The sequence below is a fragment of the Lissotriton vulgaris genome, chromosome 12 (assembly GCF_964263255.1).
Source record: "Lissotriton vulgaris chromosome 12, aLisVul1.2, whole genome shotgun sequence".
NCBI lineage: Eukaryota > Metazoa > Chordata > Amphibia > Caudata > Salamandridae > Lissotriton > Lissotriton vulgaris.
In genome coordinates this window covers 233668274-233682545 of record NC_141700.1, presented here as the reverse complement: position 1 = coordinate 233682545, position 14272 = coordinate 233668274, and the positions used below count along the sequence as shown (strand labels likewise).

The window sequence follows — 14272 nt, the reverse complement described above, 5'->3', positions numbered from 1 at the left end:
GGTTGCACTTTATATCATCTTACAACAGAGTGACAGTTTGGCAGTGGGATAAACCCCTAGTCTGGATGGTAGAGATATTGTCAGATGCATTGGGAAAGAGAGGCTTTGAACTGGATTAGAATGGGAAGAGGTGTGGTGGCAAGGGTGTTGATACTCGAAACGATACAGTATAACCTTTTTGGAATTTTCCCTGGTTTTAATGGCTGTGAGACTTTGGGGTCAGGAACTTAAAGAGAAAGGTGACGTTCTAGGTCAAAAATGGGGCAGTGGCTTGTGTGATGGAAAGACAGACCACAAAGGATCAGTATGTATTGAGACTGCTGAAAGAATTTGAGTTGATGTTATTACATTGGAACATGAGATTCCAGGTTATCCATATCCCAAGTCTTATTCGCAGTGAGAGAGGATCAGTTGTTTGGCCCCAGAAGCAGACAAGGCAATGACAGCAGTGCCACCCGAGATGTGGGACCCTGGTTGAGAGTCAGATGGCTGCAGGAAAAATCACTAGCGGAGTTCACAGGGCAGACGTACTTGGAGCGAGCTTGTGGAATAGGGGCAAAGAAGGACTGAGGACTTGATGCCCAGTGATGCAGACAGGATGATGCTCTGTGATTTGTGATGGGGTTTAATCAATGTTCACAGGTAGCTATAACTGGGAAAATGTCAGACACATAATTTTACAAGAATTGTCTCTTGGGGGAATGGTAAAGAGAGTATTGAAAGATTAGGTGAGGCCGCAATGGGAGAAGGGGGATTGGAGAATACCAATAACCGAGGTGATATTGGGGAAAGGTAAGAAACAAGCAAGACTTTCATGCGTCTGATGTTTTCTGGGGCATTCAGGATGTTTAAAGTGGGGCACTCGAAGTTTTGTGAGTTCTTCAGCAGGAAGATATGGAGACATGAAGATCAAGATGGAAACGTATGGGTGTGTCTTTGCATGCGGCAAGATGGATCAAAAAGGAAAATGCATTTAGGTTGCTGTAGAGGAGAGATGAAGGTGTGGGCACTGAAAAGATGGTTGGTAAAAAGGAGGAGCCAGAGGGGCCCCTTGTTAGTATGAGAGGAAGGTAGAATGGTGATGGCATGGCAGGTGCTGTAAGTACTGAGACTGTTTGACAAGAAGGAAAGGGGAATATTTTGGAACACACTTTCCATATAGGGGCAGCCACAAAGGTCTTCGGAAGCAGTATAGGAGAGCGAGAGATTAAGCAGTTGGAGAAGTGGAGGCATGACTGCATGGGAGGATATGTGAGCCGATAATGGGGGTTTCAGACTGGAGGTAATGTTCTTTTGACTAGCAAGTGGGATAAAGAGGTGATAGCTGAAAAAAGGACATTTGGGTCAGCGGCCACTCCATCTTTGAGTGGGCAGGAGTGCAGGCAGAGCAACGGACGGAAGGTGTCGAGTTGGGTTTGGACACAGATGAGGTAGTGGTGAGATGGTTTGGAGAAGGTGGCATAAGGTTTAGGCAGATGATACAGGCACAGTGGGAGCTGAGAGAAAAATAGTCCTGTTGAATGCACTGTTGATACATTTGGGGGAGAATGATTTATTTCAAGCTGCAAATTCAGAACTGTTAAAAATAATGTAAAAGGATTTGGGGTTAGTGAGGGAGCTATAGCCAAAGATAGTAGTGATGTGGATGTAGTTGTTGCCCCAGAGAGTGTGGTGGGGGACACGCAAGCCAGTGGTCATCAACATGTCCCGGAGGGAGGTAAACAGGGAGATGTGAGGTTTTTTTAAGGTATAGGAGATAGCCGTGGTTAAGCACATAGACACAGCTTATAAAAGCTGACAAGTGTTCAGGAATGATGGGGTTAATTTGTCCCCCTTGGGGAACCAACTTTATTTGGAACAGGTAAAAAGGGAGAACAAGAGATTATGGTAGGGGGGAGCAAGCACGCTGAGCTGTGGAGAAACAGGATCACTTCAGGGAAGAGGCCTTCTGGTGTCAGTTCAAATGGTGCTAAGGAGGGGATTAGGGGTACAGGACAGGGTATAATTGAAAACAAGGAAAGAGTAAAGAAAGTAAAGGAGTGTATGATTGATCCAAGGGTGGACAAGCCAGTTAGGTGGAAAAGCAGTGGAGGCAGTGGAAAGGCCAGGAGGCCCGAAGGGGACATAGAAATGGAAGTGGTCAAATTTAAGTTAAAAAGAAGATTGTTAATTGAGGTGGGAACTGTCCAGGGTGGGGGTATGGGTTAGTTCATGTGTTAGAACATTGTTAGGCTATATTTGTTTGTGCAGCAAGAGGCTGAAGGATAGTCTTTTATTTGCACCCTTGATTAAAGCAGCCTTATGACAACAACAAAGCGTCAGTGGTGAGTTTCCTCCCAAGGCTCCTTTCTTCGCTTCCACACTACTTTTCTGGAAGTAGCGGTGATCTCGTTTACAGTAAGTGCTGTCAAAGCCTTTACATTCCAAATTGCAGTCAGAAAATATAGCCTTGAGATGCTTCCTGAAATATTTGTATTGTAACTTCTTCAATATATCTCATCTTTCATTCTTCCATATTTCATCCTTCATTGCATGTTGATTGTATGTGTCTGAATGCCATGTTTGACTTTTGTGACTATGAGTTCATACAGGTCAAATGCAGCAAACATCAATTGTTGCTTCAATGCTTTAAGGAGTGATTCCATCTTCTAACCACATCCAAATGGCCTTGACGTGCATAGCCTATTCTTTTCAGCAGCATTAGGAGAGTGAATTAATTAGATCAAAGTCTCCTAATGCATTTCAGAACAAAACCACTAGAACAATGCAAAGCATTATCGTGTGGCTTTAGAACAGGAAGGCCAGGCAGGTTTTCTATGGTGCATAATTTCATTGTGGTAGGATGAATTAATAAAAGACTGGATTTATATAAAAATTGATGCTTGATTTTTTGTTAGGGCGTTGCGACACAAACTGATATGATAACAGAAGCATGGATATCAACACAATGAGCATAATCACAAGAAGGGATGTATCTGCCATAAAACATGCTAGCATGATATATATGACTATGTGGTGCAGGAAACATGCCAGCACCAAAATGCATGCATATGTAGGAAATGCTGATATGACTGCATAGGCATCAATTCATCAATCAATCAATCAGTATTTGTAGGGCTCGCCAATCACCCGGTGGGGGTATCCAAGTGCTGCCTGGATGGTATAAACATGGGGTCTACACCATCTCGGTCAGAGTCATTCATGACCCTTCAAATTAATTTGTATGCCAATCTCTCATTTGCACCCCAAAATTAACGCTTTAGTCAGAGGTGTCAAATCGCAACTCTCTATCTTTCAAAATATTCTTATACTCCTGCAGTCTACAGACCTGATTGAGTTGATGAGATGTCTGGATGTGGCATGCATGGATTGCTGCAATGTGCCCATCAAAAAAGCTCACAGACGGCTGCAAAAACCCTAAATGAAGCCACCAGGATGTCTTTAAACTTGAGGAAATATAACCATGTGAAACCAGCCCTGAAACCAGCTTCCGGTGAAGTATCGGGTCAAAGGGAAAACTCAGCATCACTCATGAGCCACATTGGAACAAAAAGCTTGGATAAAATAATCCCATGATGACTCTTCACTCTGCCAGTCCTGACTTGGTTCCCCCTACGATTCTCCAAAAGCTAAATGCACATTGGTTGGCTGCTTGGAGTACAATGGTAAAAACTATGCAATTCCCATGACTCTGTCCTGAAAGTATGGATGCAAGCTACCTACGATTAAGGAAACTGCTGAAAGCATAACTGTTTAGGTGGATTTGATTGGATTTACCATGGCTTTTGTTTGGCCTCCACGATGTGAGGACCAGGATACTGAGGATGTTGATCCGGAGGATGTAAGAGGTAGAGGGTGCAGAGCTGTCTCAAGTACAGAACTCCCCGGATGAGAGCGTGCTTAGAAAGATGAGTGTTGGAAGCAGTGAAATTAAGTGAGAGCAAGTGATGTTGATATGATGCTACCTTACAAGCAGCTAACGACCCGAAGCAAAACTGGTGGTGAATAGACTTATACACCTGGGTTCCCATCCGTTAGGTGTCCGAATGCTGCCCTCTCACCTACAAACATGTACAGTTCTGGCCTTCCATCAACCCTCCTCGTCTGCCATGCACAGGAGCTCCTGCATTCGGTGCTCTTATGGGCTCATTGGAGGATGCAGTTCGGGCCAACATAAGACAAAACATAAAAAGTCTTCCTACATAAGAACACATGAAAATGAAATAAGAAACTGCGGAGATAAAAAAAATTGTGTTAGCTTCAATGCACCGGTGAGAGGGTGTTATTAAAAGATCTGAGCTTTGAAGGTTCCCATTTCCATTCATGAGTATCTCATCCAGTTGAAGAATTTTCTTTGAATTATGGGACTTGTAATCCTGGTTTTATAATGGGTAAAGAGAACCACAAATCCCAACATGCTGGGGGAAAAACCTGGACTAGATGGACTACTACACTTAGAACTAGGTGACCTGTGAGCCCTGGAAGATTCAATCACTTTAACTGAGTCCCCCAGAACACAAATCCACATTCAGCGGCTTACAGTGAAAGGCAAGTCAGGAGTGTCAATGTTGCTTTAGCAAGATAGCCCAGTAGCGACTTGAGATCCTACCTTCCTCCGTTAATGAGATGGCTCCAGTCTTTGGATCAATATGAAACATATTTTCAGAAGGCGTCTTTGGAGTAACAGCGACAATTTTATATCGCAAATCGGCATTCGCTGCAGATTCATCATCTTGATCAGTTGCACTAATATGCATAAATGTGACACCTGTTAAAAAAAAGTTATAGTTCGTGCTCATGAAGGTCAAAACAATTTGTTCTTAAAACAAAAGAAAACATATAGACTCCAATGTACTAAGCATTGGGTTTCAAAGCAATCACAATTTTTGCACCTTGACTGGTTTGCAACTCGAGGCTTATTTAGCGCTGTGATGGATGTACTAATCTGTTGCAGTGCAAAATTGAAGTTTTTGTAGTTTTTGCACAAGCAAGTCTCATGCATAATAATGAGGCAGGATTCCGACCAAAATTGTAGTGATGAACCCATGAGACAGCCAGCTTACCTCCACTGAATAGGAGTTTGCAGACTTCCAGAACTGGGACACCTATTCGTTAAAGTGCAAGGAATGGTGCTTAAAGGGTTAGGATCGACAATTTATGATCCATATAACATTTAGAGGAGGGGGGCACAATGCCCACAGCCCATATTCACAAGGTGGAAATTATCCTTCAAATACAGCTTCCACTTTGCGAATGGATACCACACCTTTTCTGGTCCTGGTACCCTATCAATAATTTGTAGCTTATATTGTATTTGAAATATCACAATGTAATTCACTAAGAATGGGGGACACCCCTTTCACAGTCCCTTTTCCTAACAATTCACAATGTGTACATTGTGAGCAAAAAATAAATTTGCGACTCACAATGTACCTTTGATACACTGACTTTGAGTTTTGTGATAACAAAGCCAGCAGTTGTGTAACTCATAGGCTTTGCTAACACAGAACCCTTTGCTACATTAGGCACATGAAATTGCATTCTGAAATTCCTACGGTTGTACCCATAATTGATTAAAAAACGATTATTTAGATTTTATTATTATTTTTGTAAATTATAGTTCATGAAACCTTTCAGCACATAAAATAGAAAACACATAATTTACAAAGTGCATTATTTACAAACTAAAAACCATTAAAATGTAACAAATCATAAAAATTATATGTTTAAGTCTTAAGACTCAATCAAACATTATTTGAAGAGTGCTAGCCACCAACATCCATTTACAATTCAAACATTAACTTCATTGAAATAGGTTTCAGAAAGAACATGCAAAGAACCATTCAAGGGCAGTAAGATTAAAAGAATCTCATCTGCAGTTTCCTTCTCTAGTCCACACAATAGACCTACACAATCCCATACAGACAGACTCAACCAAGAACCCATATTGTAATGAGTGACAGCTTTATTTAATGAGATATACAATGATGTTGTGAACATGCCTACCTGCAAACTGATCAGGTATCCCGAAGGTGAAAATACGAATCCGTAGTCAATAGGTTAGTACATCACTTATGTGTATTAACTAATAATAAATCATCACTGAGAGTATAGGTTGTAAGATAATGCATTGTAAATTAATTTCTAAAGAGAAATTTGATTTGCACATGGTGTGGCACTTTTTGTGTTTTATTTCTCGATAAGTGGGAAGTAGGGTGAGTCAATGAAAGTTTATGCGCAGTTCGGGCAGTGAGAAGTTCGCATGGTTCTCCTTACTCCACGTTTTCATAGCTAGCAGGAAACTCCAGAAATTCACAAATTTCTCTGGTTCACCTCAGAATGGATTTGATCGGTTTTTATGTCCCAAATATAATCTTCAAACCAATTGATAAAAACAATTAGATTTCACCTATTTCGAGATTCTAAAGGTTTTCTGCCAACCCCTATAAGTCAATATTATCTCCTTACTTCTGTTCTCTTGTCCTAAAAGGACAATCTCATTAAGATATGTGCTGCACATATTTTTTTATCTAGCTATTAAACAGTGGTCGTATTCTCTAAAACGGACCTGCAGTTTTTGTGAAAGCATGCAGAGCACCACTGTAAATTAAATACTTGCTTCAGGCATCAGATAAAAGACAAGTAAGCAAGATTTATCAGACAGACTACTGCTCCTATCTCTGATCTCATAAGTTTCTGAATGATGGAATAGTAAAAAACAATGTACTGTCAATCAGATCAAGTTGTGGTTCAAGACTATGTAGTATCCTGGGTGTTCCATGTAGAATGTTAGTGTGAATGGAATGCTTGGGTGCCTGGTTTGTGTGTGGTCAGTTGGAAGATGGGCTGAGCAACTAAGAGGCTGCTCCTGGTGGGGCTCTGTATTTACTCTACTTATGGGCTTGCTGTAACATCTACTTATGGACTCAATAAACTACATAAAATCATCTCGGCTACGTCTAGTTTGTCACCTAAACACGTGGGCAGCCCACTATCAATCAATCAATCAATCAATCAATCAAAGCATTTATATAGCGCGCTACTCACCCAGAGGGTCTCAAGGCGCTAGGGGAGAGGGGTCCGCTACTGCTCGAACAGCCAGGTCTTGAGTTGCTTCCTGAAGGCGAGGTGGTCCTGGGTCAGGCGGAGGTGGGTCGGGAGGGAGTTCCATGTCTTGGCGACGAGGTAGGAGAAGGACCGTCCCCCTGTGGTGGCTCTTCGGATGCGGGGGACGGCGGCGAGGGCGTGGCCGGTCGATCGGAGCTGGCGTTTGGGAGCGTAGAAATTGAGGCGGCTGTTGAGGTATCCTGGGCCTTGGTTGTGTAGGGCTTTGTGTGCGTGGTTGAGGAGACGGAAGGTGATTCTCTTGTTGACCGGGAGCCAGTGCAGGTCTCTCAGGTGTCCGTAGATGTGGCTGCGACGGGGGATGTCCAGGATGTGTCGTGCTGAGGCATTCTGGATCCGCTGGAGTCTCTTCTGGAGTTAGGCGGTGGTTCCGGTGGAGAGGGAGTTGCCGTAGTCCAGACGGCTGGTGACGAGGGCCTGGGTGACCGTCTTCCTGGTCTCGGTGGGGATCCACCGGAAGATCTTACGTAGCATGCGCAGGATGTTGAAGCACGACGAGGAGACGGCATTGACTTGTCTGGTCATGGAGAGGGAGGAGTCCAGGATGAAGCCGAGGTTGCGTGCGTGGTCTGTTGGTTTGGGTGCGCTGCCTAGGGCGGGGGCCACCAGGAGTCGTCCCAGGCGAAGGGTGAAGATCCCAGGATGAGGACTTCTGTCTTGTCCGAGTTCAGTTTCAGGCGGCTGTTCTTCATCCATTCAGCTACCTCTTTCATCCCTTCGTGAAGGTTGGCTCTGGCGGTGGCGGGCCCGTTGGTGATGGAGAGGATCAGCTGGGTGTCGTCGGCGTAGGAGATGATGTTGAGGTTGTGCTGGTGTGCGATGTCTGCGGGGGGCTCATGTAGACGTTGAAGAGGGTTGGACTGAGCGAGGAGCCTTGAGGAACGCCGCAGATGACTTCGGTGGCTTCAGATCTGAACGGGGGGAGGTGGACTCTCTATGTCCTTCCGGCAAGGAAGGAGATGATCCACTCCAGTGCCTTCTCCTGGATTCCGATGTTGCTGAGGCGCTGCACTAGAGTACGGTGGCAGACAGTGTCGAAGGCCACGGAGAGGTCTAGGAGGATGAAGGCTGCTGTTTCTCCGTTGTCAAGCAGGGCTCGGATGTCATCGGTGGCTGCGATCAGGGCGGTCTCGGTGCTGTGGTTGGCCCGGAAGCCGGACTGAGAGTGGTCGAGGGATCTGTTCGTCTCGAGGAAGGCGGCCAGCTGCTTGTTGATGGTCTTCTCGATGACTTTTGCAGGGAACGGGAGCAGTGAGATGGGGCGGTAGTTCTTGAGGTCGGTGGGGTCGGCTGATGGCTTCTTTAGTAGAGCGCTGAGTTTGGCGTGCTTCCAGCTCTACGGGAAGGTAGCGGTGTCGAAGGAGGTGTTGATGATGTCCCGCAGGTGGGGTGCGATGACAGCGTCGGCCTTGTTGAAGACGTGGTGAGGGCAGGGGTCGGTCGGAGATCCGGAGTCGAAGAAGTTCGTCGTGCGGAGGGTGTCTTCGGTGCTGATCGGGGTCCAGGCACGGAGGGTGGTGGTGGGGGGCGGTGGTTCAGTCGTGGCGTGCGTCGGTTGAGTGCTGAAGCTGTTGTGAATATCTGCGATCTTGTTGTGGAAGTAGGAGGCGAGGCACTACAGACTACCACACCAAACTGAAGTTCTATATAGAATGAGAGACTCAACCGCGTATGTGTGAAAATACAAAAGCAAAGAGGAGCCTCTGTAGGCATAGGACATTCACCTAAAATTGAATTTGTTCATACCCTGGCCTGTGCAGTATATATTGTGGAAGTAGAATTTAACACACTAGGAAGATATAGATTACCAGAAACATGTTCACCCACAATTACATTGCCCTACCACTGCACTGCTACACCTAAATCTCCTTCCGCCACATCATATACTCAAGTGTTATAAATTTGTATGACTACCTCACCCCACTCTACATCGTATTAGCATATTAAATTGGTGTTGGTGAAGATTGTATCATCCTTAGATTATGCGCCGGGAAACCCTTCTTGGGTAGCTGTCGCGCCCTACAAATTGACAAAATAAAATAAAATAAATAAATGTTTAGTGCTACTATCTTCCAAGTACGCTGTTGTTCTGTCACTGCCTCCCTTCCAGCTGTTTGAAAAAGCCTGCATCACAAGCAGGGGCAGAGAAGAGCTTGTCTAATAGCAACAGTCATTTTAAACCTTTTCTGAAGTGATGTATCATGAAGTCTCACCACATGCACCACACCAACTTAATATCTACACATCACTAACAGTGCCAGCCAAATCCCTGTTTTTTCCACCACTCAGCAGAATACACAAAATGGCTTCTTGGTAGAACTTCACTTCTCTCCTTTCAGGAAAGTTTTTTTTAAATTAATTTTCAACTCCGATTGTTTAAAACAAAAATAACAACGATAAACATTGCCTCCCTCTTCCACACATGCTATGGGAGTTTGGATTAAAGCAATGCATGAGGCACAGTGTAGGCCCCCAGCGCCTAGAGACCCTTACGGGTGATTGTTCGTGCTTTACAAATGTGGATTATTATTATGTTTTCTCAACGCAGGCTCATCCAGTGCCTAATTTGAGCCAGTGGTTGCAAGTGAAGCCCACCAGCACTCATTTTTGAGGACTTGCACTTATTTTTCGCACACATTTTTTATCCAGAGCAAGAGAAATAAAAATACAAAATATTAGAAGAAGTAGGGTGAGAAAAATGGAAAAACAGTGACCAAGAAAGAAAGAAGGGATAAAAAAGAACTTCCAAGTGGGCGATTAAGGGTTAGGGAGTGTCTGAGCCATGAGGTGGAATCAAGACTACACAGCCTTGGTATTTGGCAGTCTTCACATTCATCAGAGCCAACTGCCAGGCTTCCGAGCACAACTTTGTGTCCCTGCAATTGTACCAATCCACAGTAAGAACAGGGATCGTGACAAAACTTCAATTTTCAAGCCGTTCACCAGAGACTGAGTTTCACTCACTTCAAGGACAAATGAAATAGTCACACAATCCCTTTTTCATGGCGCAACTGCACCTGATAGCCTGAAAAAAAACTTGAATTGCATACTGGCGCCCATATATTGCGCGATAGAGAAAGACGATTTAAAATCCCAAGTACGAGCATGTTGGCCAGGCCCACCTTTACATATTTCTTGTTTTGTACATCAAAAGATACATAAGATTAAAGACGTGTAGCGTAGAATAAAAAACAAACAGAGGTCATTGCAATTCTGCATGGCTCCAATACTGGGAAGGGTGCTATTTGAAGCTTTCCCCCTGTTGAATTATTGTTTTTTAAACCAGACATCCAACTATAAATATTGAGCATCTGAGAACATGATTGAATTATTAAAGCTGGAATTACAACCTTCCCTGTATTTTCCTTGCCGCTTCAGGAACTGTTCTCAGTCTCAAAAGGGTACACACTTACTCAAGCCTTTTTACCATGTGCTCTAGGTCTGCCTGAGTATTCTTCCGCACTTCGTTTACATCTGCTTCCACCTCATCCTTCATCTCATCTCCTCAATCTACACATTTTGATATATAGTGAAGTTTCTTGAACCATGGTGTTTCATCTGTACAGCAACACTATAAATACTGGCCAACTTTATCAACACCATCTCGAGGGAAATCAGCATTTCGATCATGGTTGCTGAAGGTATGTCATGGTCACTTGTTAAATCTAGATCTAACAATAGAGGAGCCCTGGTGTGTGGGTGTTTGGCCTCATTCTCCTGCTTTCTTAGATATTTAGCATCCAGAGTGTCTTATGTATACGATCACCTTCAGCTGGCTACTGCCCAGTCTCCAGTTGAGGCCACGGACAAGAATACCTATATCAGTCTGGTCCAAGGCCCCATTGAGAGGAGCCCTGCTCTGTTGGTCTGTATTTTCATTCACATTATGCTGCACATTGGCACCTTTTCCCCTCATTTCCTGAGGAATTCTGCCTCCATAAAACTCCAGCTGACCATCATTTTGAGCTGCCTCCTGCCCTCATCTCCTGAAGTCAAGGGCTTCAAGAATCAGGCTTGGACATGCATTCCATTGATATTGGGCTGTCCACAAAATCCTTCTCTTCTGTAAATTCTTGCAGCCCTCTAAATTTTTCCCCTGAACCTCGTGAATTCATGTTTCTACATCTATTTGCAGCCCTAAGAGGTCTGAAAAAGACTTGTGGTGTTGTGGGAGCTTCACAAAGCAATACACATAAATGACCAAAATTAAATAGTGAGTATAAAGGTGTATTTAAGTTTTCCACTGGTAACCTTATTAAGATTGTTGATAGTACTAAACCTAATCCTTTATTTTACTGTCAGTGTGAGTGAAGGAGGTAGGGAAATTTGATCCATGTCAAGTATCTTTATGGCTTGAGACAGTTGGTTGGATAATGTGAGACCAGTGTGTGAAAGTAGTATCTGCTTCTTATGGTTACCCCAACTTTTTGCTGATGTCTCATTGTTTTTGGACCAGTCTGACTGGGATCCAGCTAGTCAGGACCCTAGTCTATCTGCTTTCTCCCTTACATTGCTATGTATGTACTTTAGGTACACTCCAGATTGGATACTGGGGTACCCTTATCAGTCCCTAGTATATGGTACACATGTGCCTGGGCATAGGTACCCCAGAGTCCACCCATGGGCTCAAACATTTATTATGCCACCCATGGGAGGGCATTCAAAATGACACACCAGGTCAGTTACATCAACCTGTGTAAGCTGGTGCTTGCACCACTTACTTAGATATAGGTTAACTACATCTATCTACATCACTACACTTAAAAACCATTAAGTCACCCCTATGGCAGGCCTTATCAATCCTGAAGGCAGGGTGCTGGGTTTAACGTGAGAGGGTGCCCCTGCATGAGTAGAGCTCCTCTGCAGCCTTTGGAGACCATTCTCTGGGGTTGTCTGTGATGCAGCCTGACATATAGGTTAAGTTGCATCATAACCTTGCAGTAAATGCTAACTTTAAAATGGCTGAAAAGAAACATGATGTGTTTGGTCAAACACCTTGGAATCATACCTCCAGACCAGTAACTGGTGTGGGAGGTATGATTCCACCCTTCAGAAGTAACCTTTGTGGGTCACTGGACTACCCGGTACCAGCTTTCTCGACCCGGACACAGACACATGTCTGCCCTCCTGCCTCTGAGCCAAGCTCGAGCAGAAGAAGGCATTACAATCCACCTCCCAGACAGGGTTTAGTATATTGGGACGGTGGGTGCACACATTTGGTGTCCCTGTGCATAGTCCAGGTCAAACCAGTTCTGGGAGCTGTTAGCTCCTGCTCTGGTGCAAAACTGGACAAAGGACATGGGTGTAGCCACCCCTCTGTCCAGCCCCCCCCCTAGGAGGGTCCACTGAATCTGTCCAACCCTTTCCCATGGGTATAAAGTGGGTTACCTGCCTACAGGACTTTAGATTTTACTTGGACAAGATTTGACTAAGAAGAAACCAAGTACTTCGACTGTCTGCATGATGCAGGGTTACTCCCCTGCACTAGCAGGCACTTAAGCGCATTGGACCAGCTTGCTGCTCCAGAGCTCCAGAGGACTCTGAAGATTTCAGAAAGACAGGAGGTCCCTGAGGTCGATCTGCCCTCTCAGTAATTCTGAGGTCAGTATCCCTCGTGGGGACTGCGTGACCTGAACCCCTGTGCACTACGTACATTTGCAAGTGCATATGCTTGTTGGCAATTCCTGAGCTTGTGCACTGGACTCCATATAGTCCTGACCCAGAGCAGTATTTGCACTGAAGAACTCCAGCCTCCTTGCACTGAGTGCTCAGTGGGCTGGTACTTCGCAAACTTGCTTGAGGTTTCCTTGCGACTCCTGGTCCATTGGCCAGGTGGGTCCAGGCAAGGGTCACCTTGTTTGTTTTTGGGCTTTCCTGGTTACTCCAGCCATGCCCTGACTCTCCATTGCTTGGAGAGTCCCTTGGACCTTGCTGATCCACATCGTAAGCTGTTTGTCCTCCTGCATGGGTTGCATTTGCCAAGGCTTGATTGGTGTTCCAGCTGGACACGAACCCCTCAGCACTCGACATCCTTCATGGCACAGCTCACCTCCAGATCCTGGCCATCCTTGACATCTCCTGGTCCTCGTGGCTGCAGAGGCAAGCATTCCCTCATCACACTTGAAGCACCCGACATCAGTGGGCATTCGACTACCGAGCCCCTGGTCACCTGAAGTGACCCAGATTCTGTACCCTCTGCTTTCAGGTTCCTTCCTTCCAGAATCCAGGCTTGGATTCCACCAGACACTCTTCACCTTCACTGCAGCAGTACTTCTTCCCAGCACTCCATTGAAAACAACTAAGGTTTCCGACACCACTTGACCCCTATGCACCCGGCCCCTCTGGCATAGGTAACTCGGGTAAGCAAAAGACACACAATTGATAGACGGAATGCAGAACAAATCAAAACATTCACCCCCAGTCAAGAGATCTGGGTTCAATCCATCATTCTTTTTCTCACCATGCCACCCCAGTTTAGACCTGGCCATATGCAAATCAGTCTTGACCCTGTGCCTCATGGGAACAGTCCAGCCCGAACTGCCAAGCCAGGTCCTCCTTGGACCCGGAACAAGAATCCTAGGACAGGTTTTTGGGTTTCACCCCTCTTCAGCCAGGAAAGCTTGATTCCAGTGGCACAGTGAGCTGAGGACCCACGTCCGGGCATACCTGGCGCACTTAGGGAGCAAAAGCAAAAGACACACAATTGATGGACGGAATGCAGAATAAACCAAAACATTCAACTCCAGTCAAGAGATCTGGGTTAAATCCATCATTCTTTTGCTCACCATGCCACCCCAGTTTAGACCTGGCCATATGCAAATCAGTCTTGACCATGTGCCTCATGGGAACCGTCCAGCCCGAACTGCCAAGCCATGTCTTCCCTGGACCAGAAACAAGCATCCTAGGACCAGTTGTGGTTTTTCACTTTTCACCCAGAGTGGGACGTGTATGCCCAGACGTGGGTCCAGTGCTCTCCATGCCACTGGAGTCAAGCTATCCTGGCTGATGAGGGTTGATAGCCCGAAACCGGTCCTAGGATGAACGAGAGAGGAGAGGGGCCAGTTTGAACATTTTTACCAGGACTACTTTTCGTTCCCAGTCTGGCCCTAAGAATGAATAGGTGGGAGTCCAAAACCACAATGAAGCT

The 14272-nt window shown here is 45.2% G+C and overlaps 1 protein-coding gene across 1 annotated transcript in view; it reads right to left on the bottom strand.

Moving 5' to 3' along the window:
- Positions 1-14272, bottom strand: part of CDH16 (cadherin 16) — a 777195-nt gene that overhangs the window by 598635 nt on the left and 164288 nt on the right. Inside the window, exon 6 of the mRNA XM_086947729.1 lies at positions 4610-4768. Coding sequence (XP_086803855.1) covers positions 4610-4768 — 159 coding nt within the window. The remainder of the gene's footprint in view (positions 1-4609; positions 4769-14272) is intronic.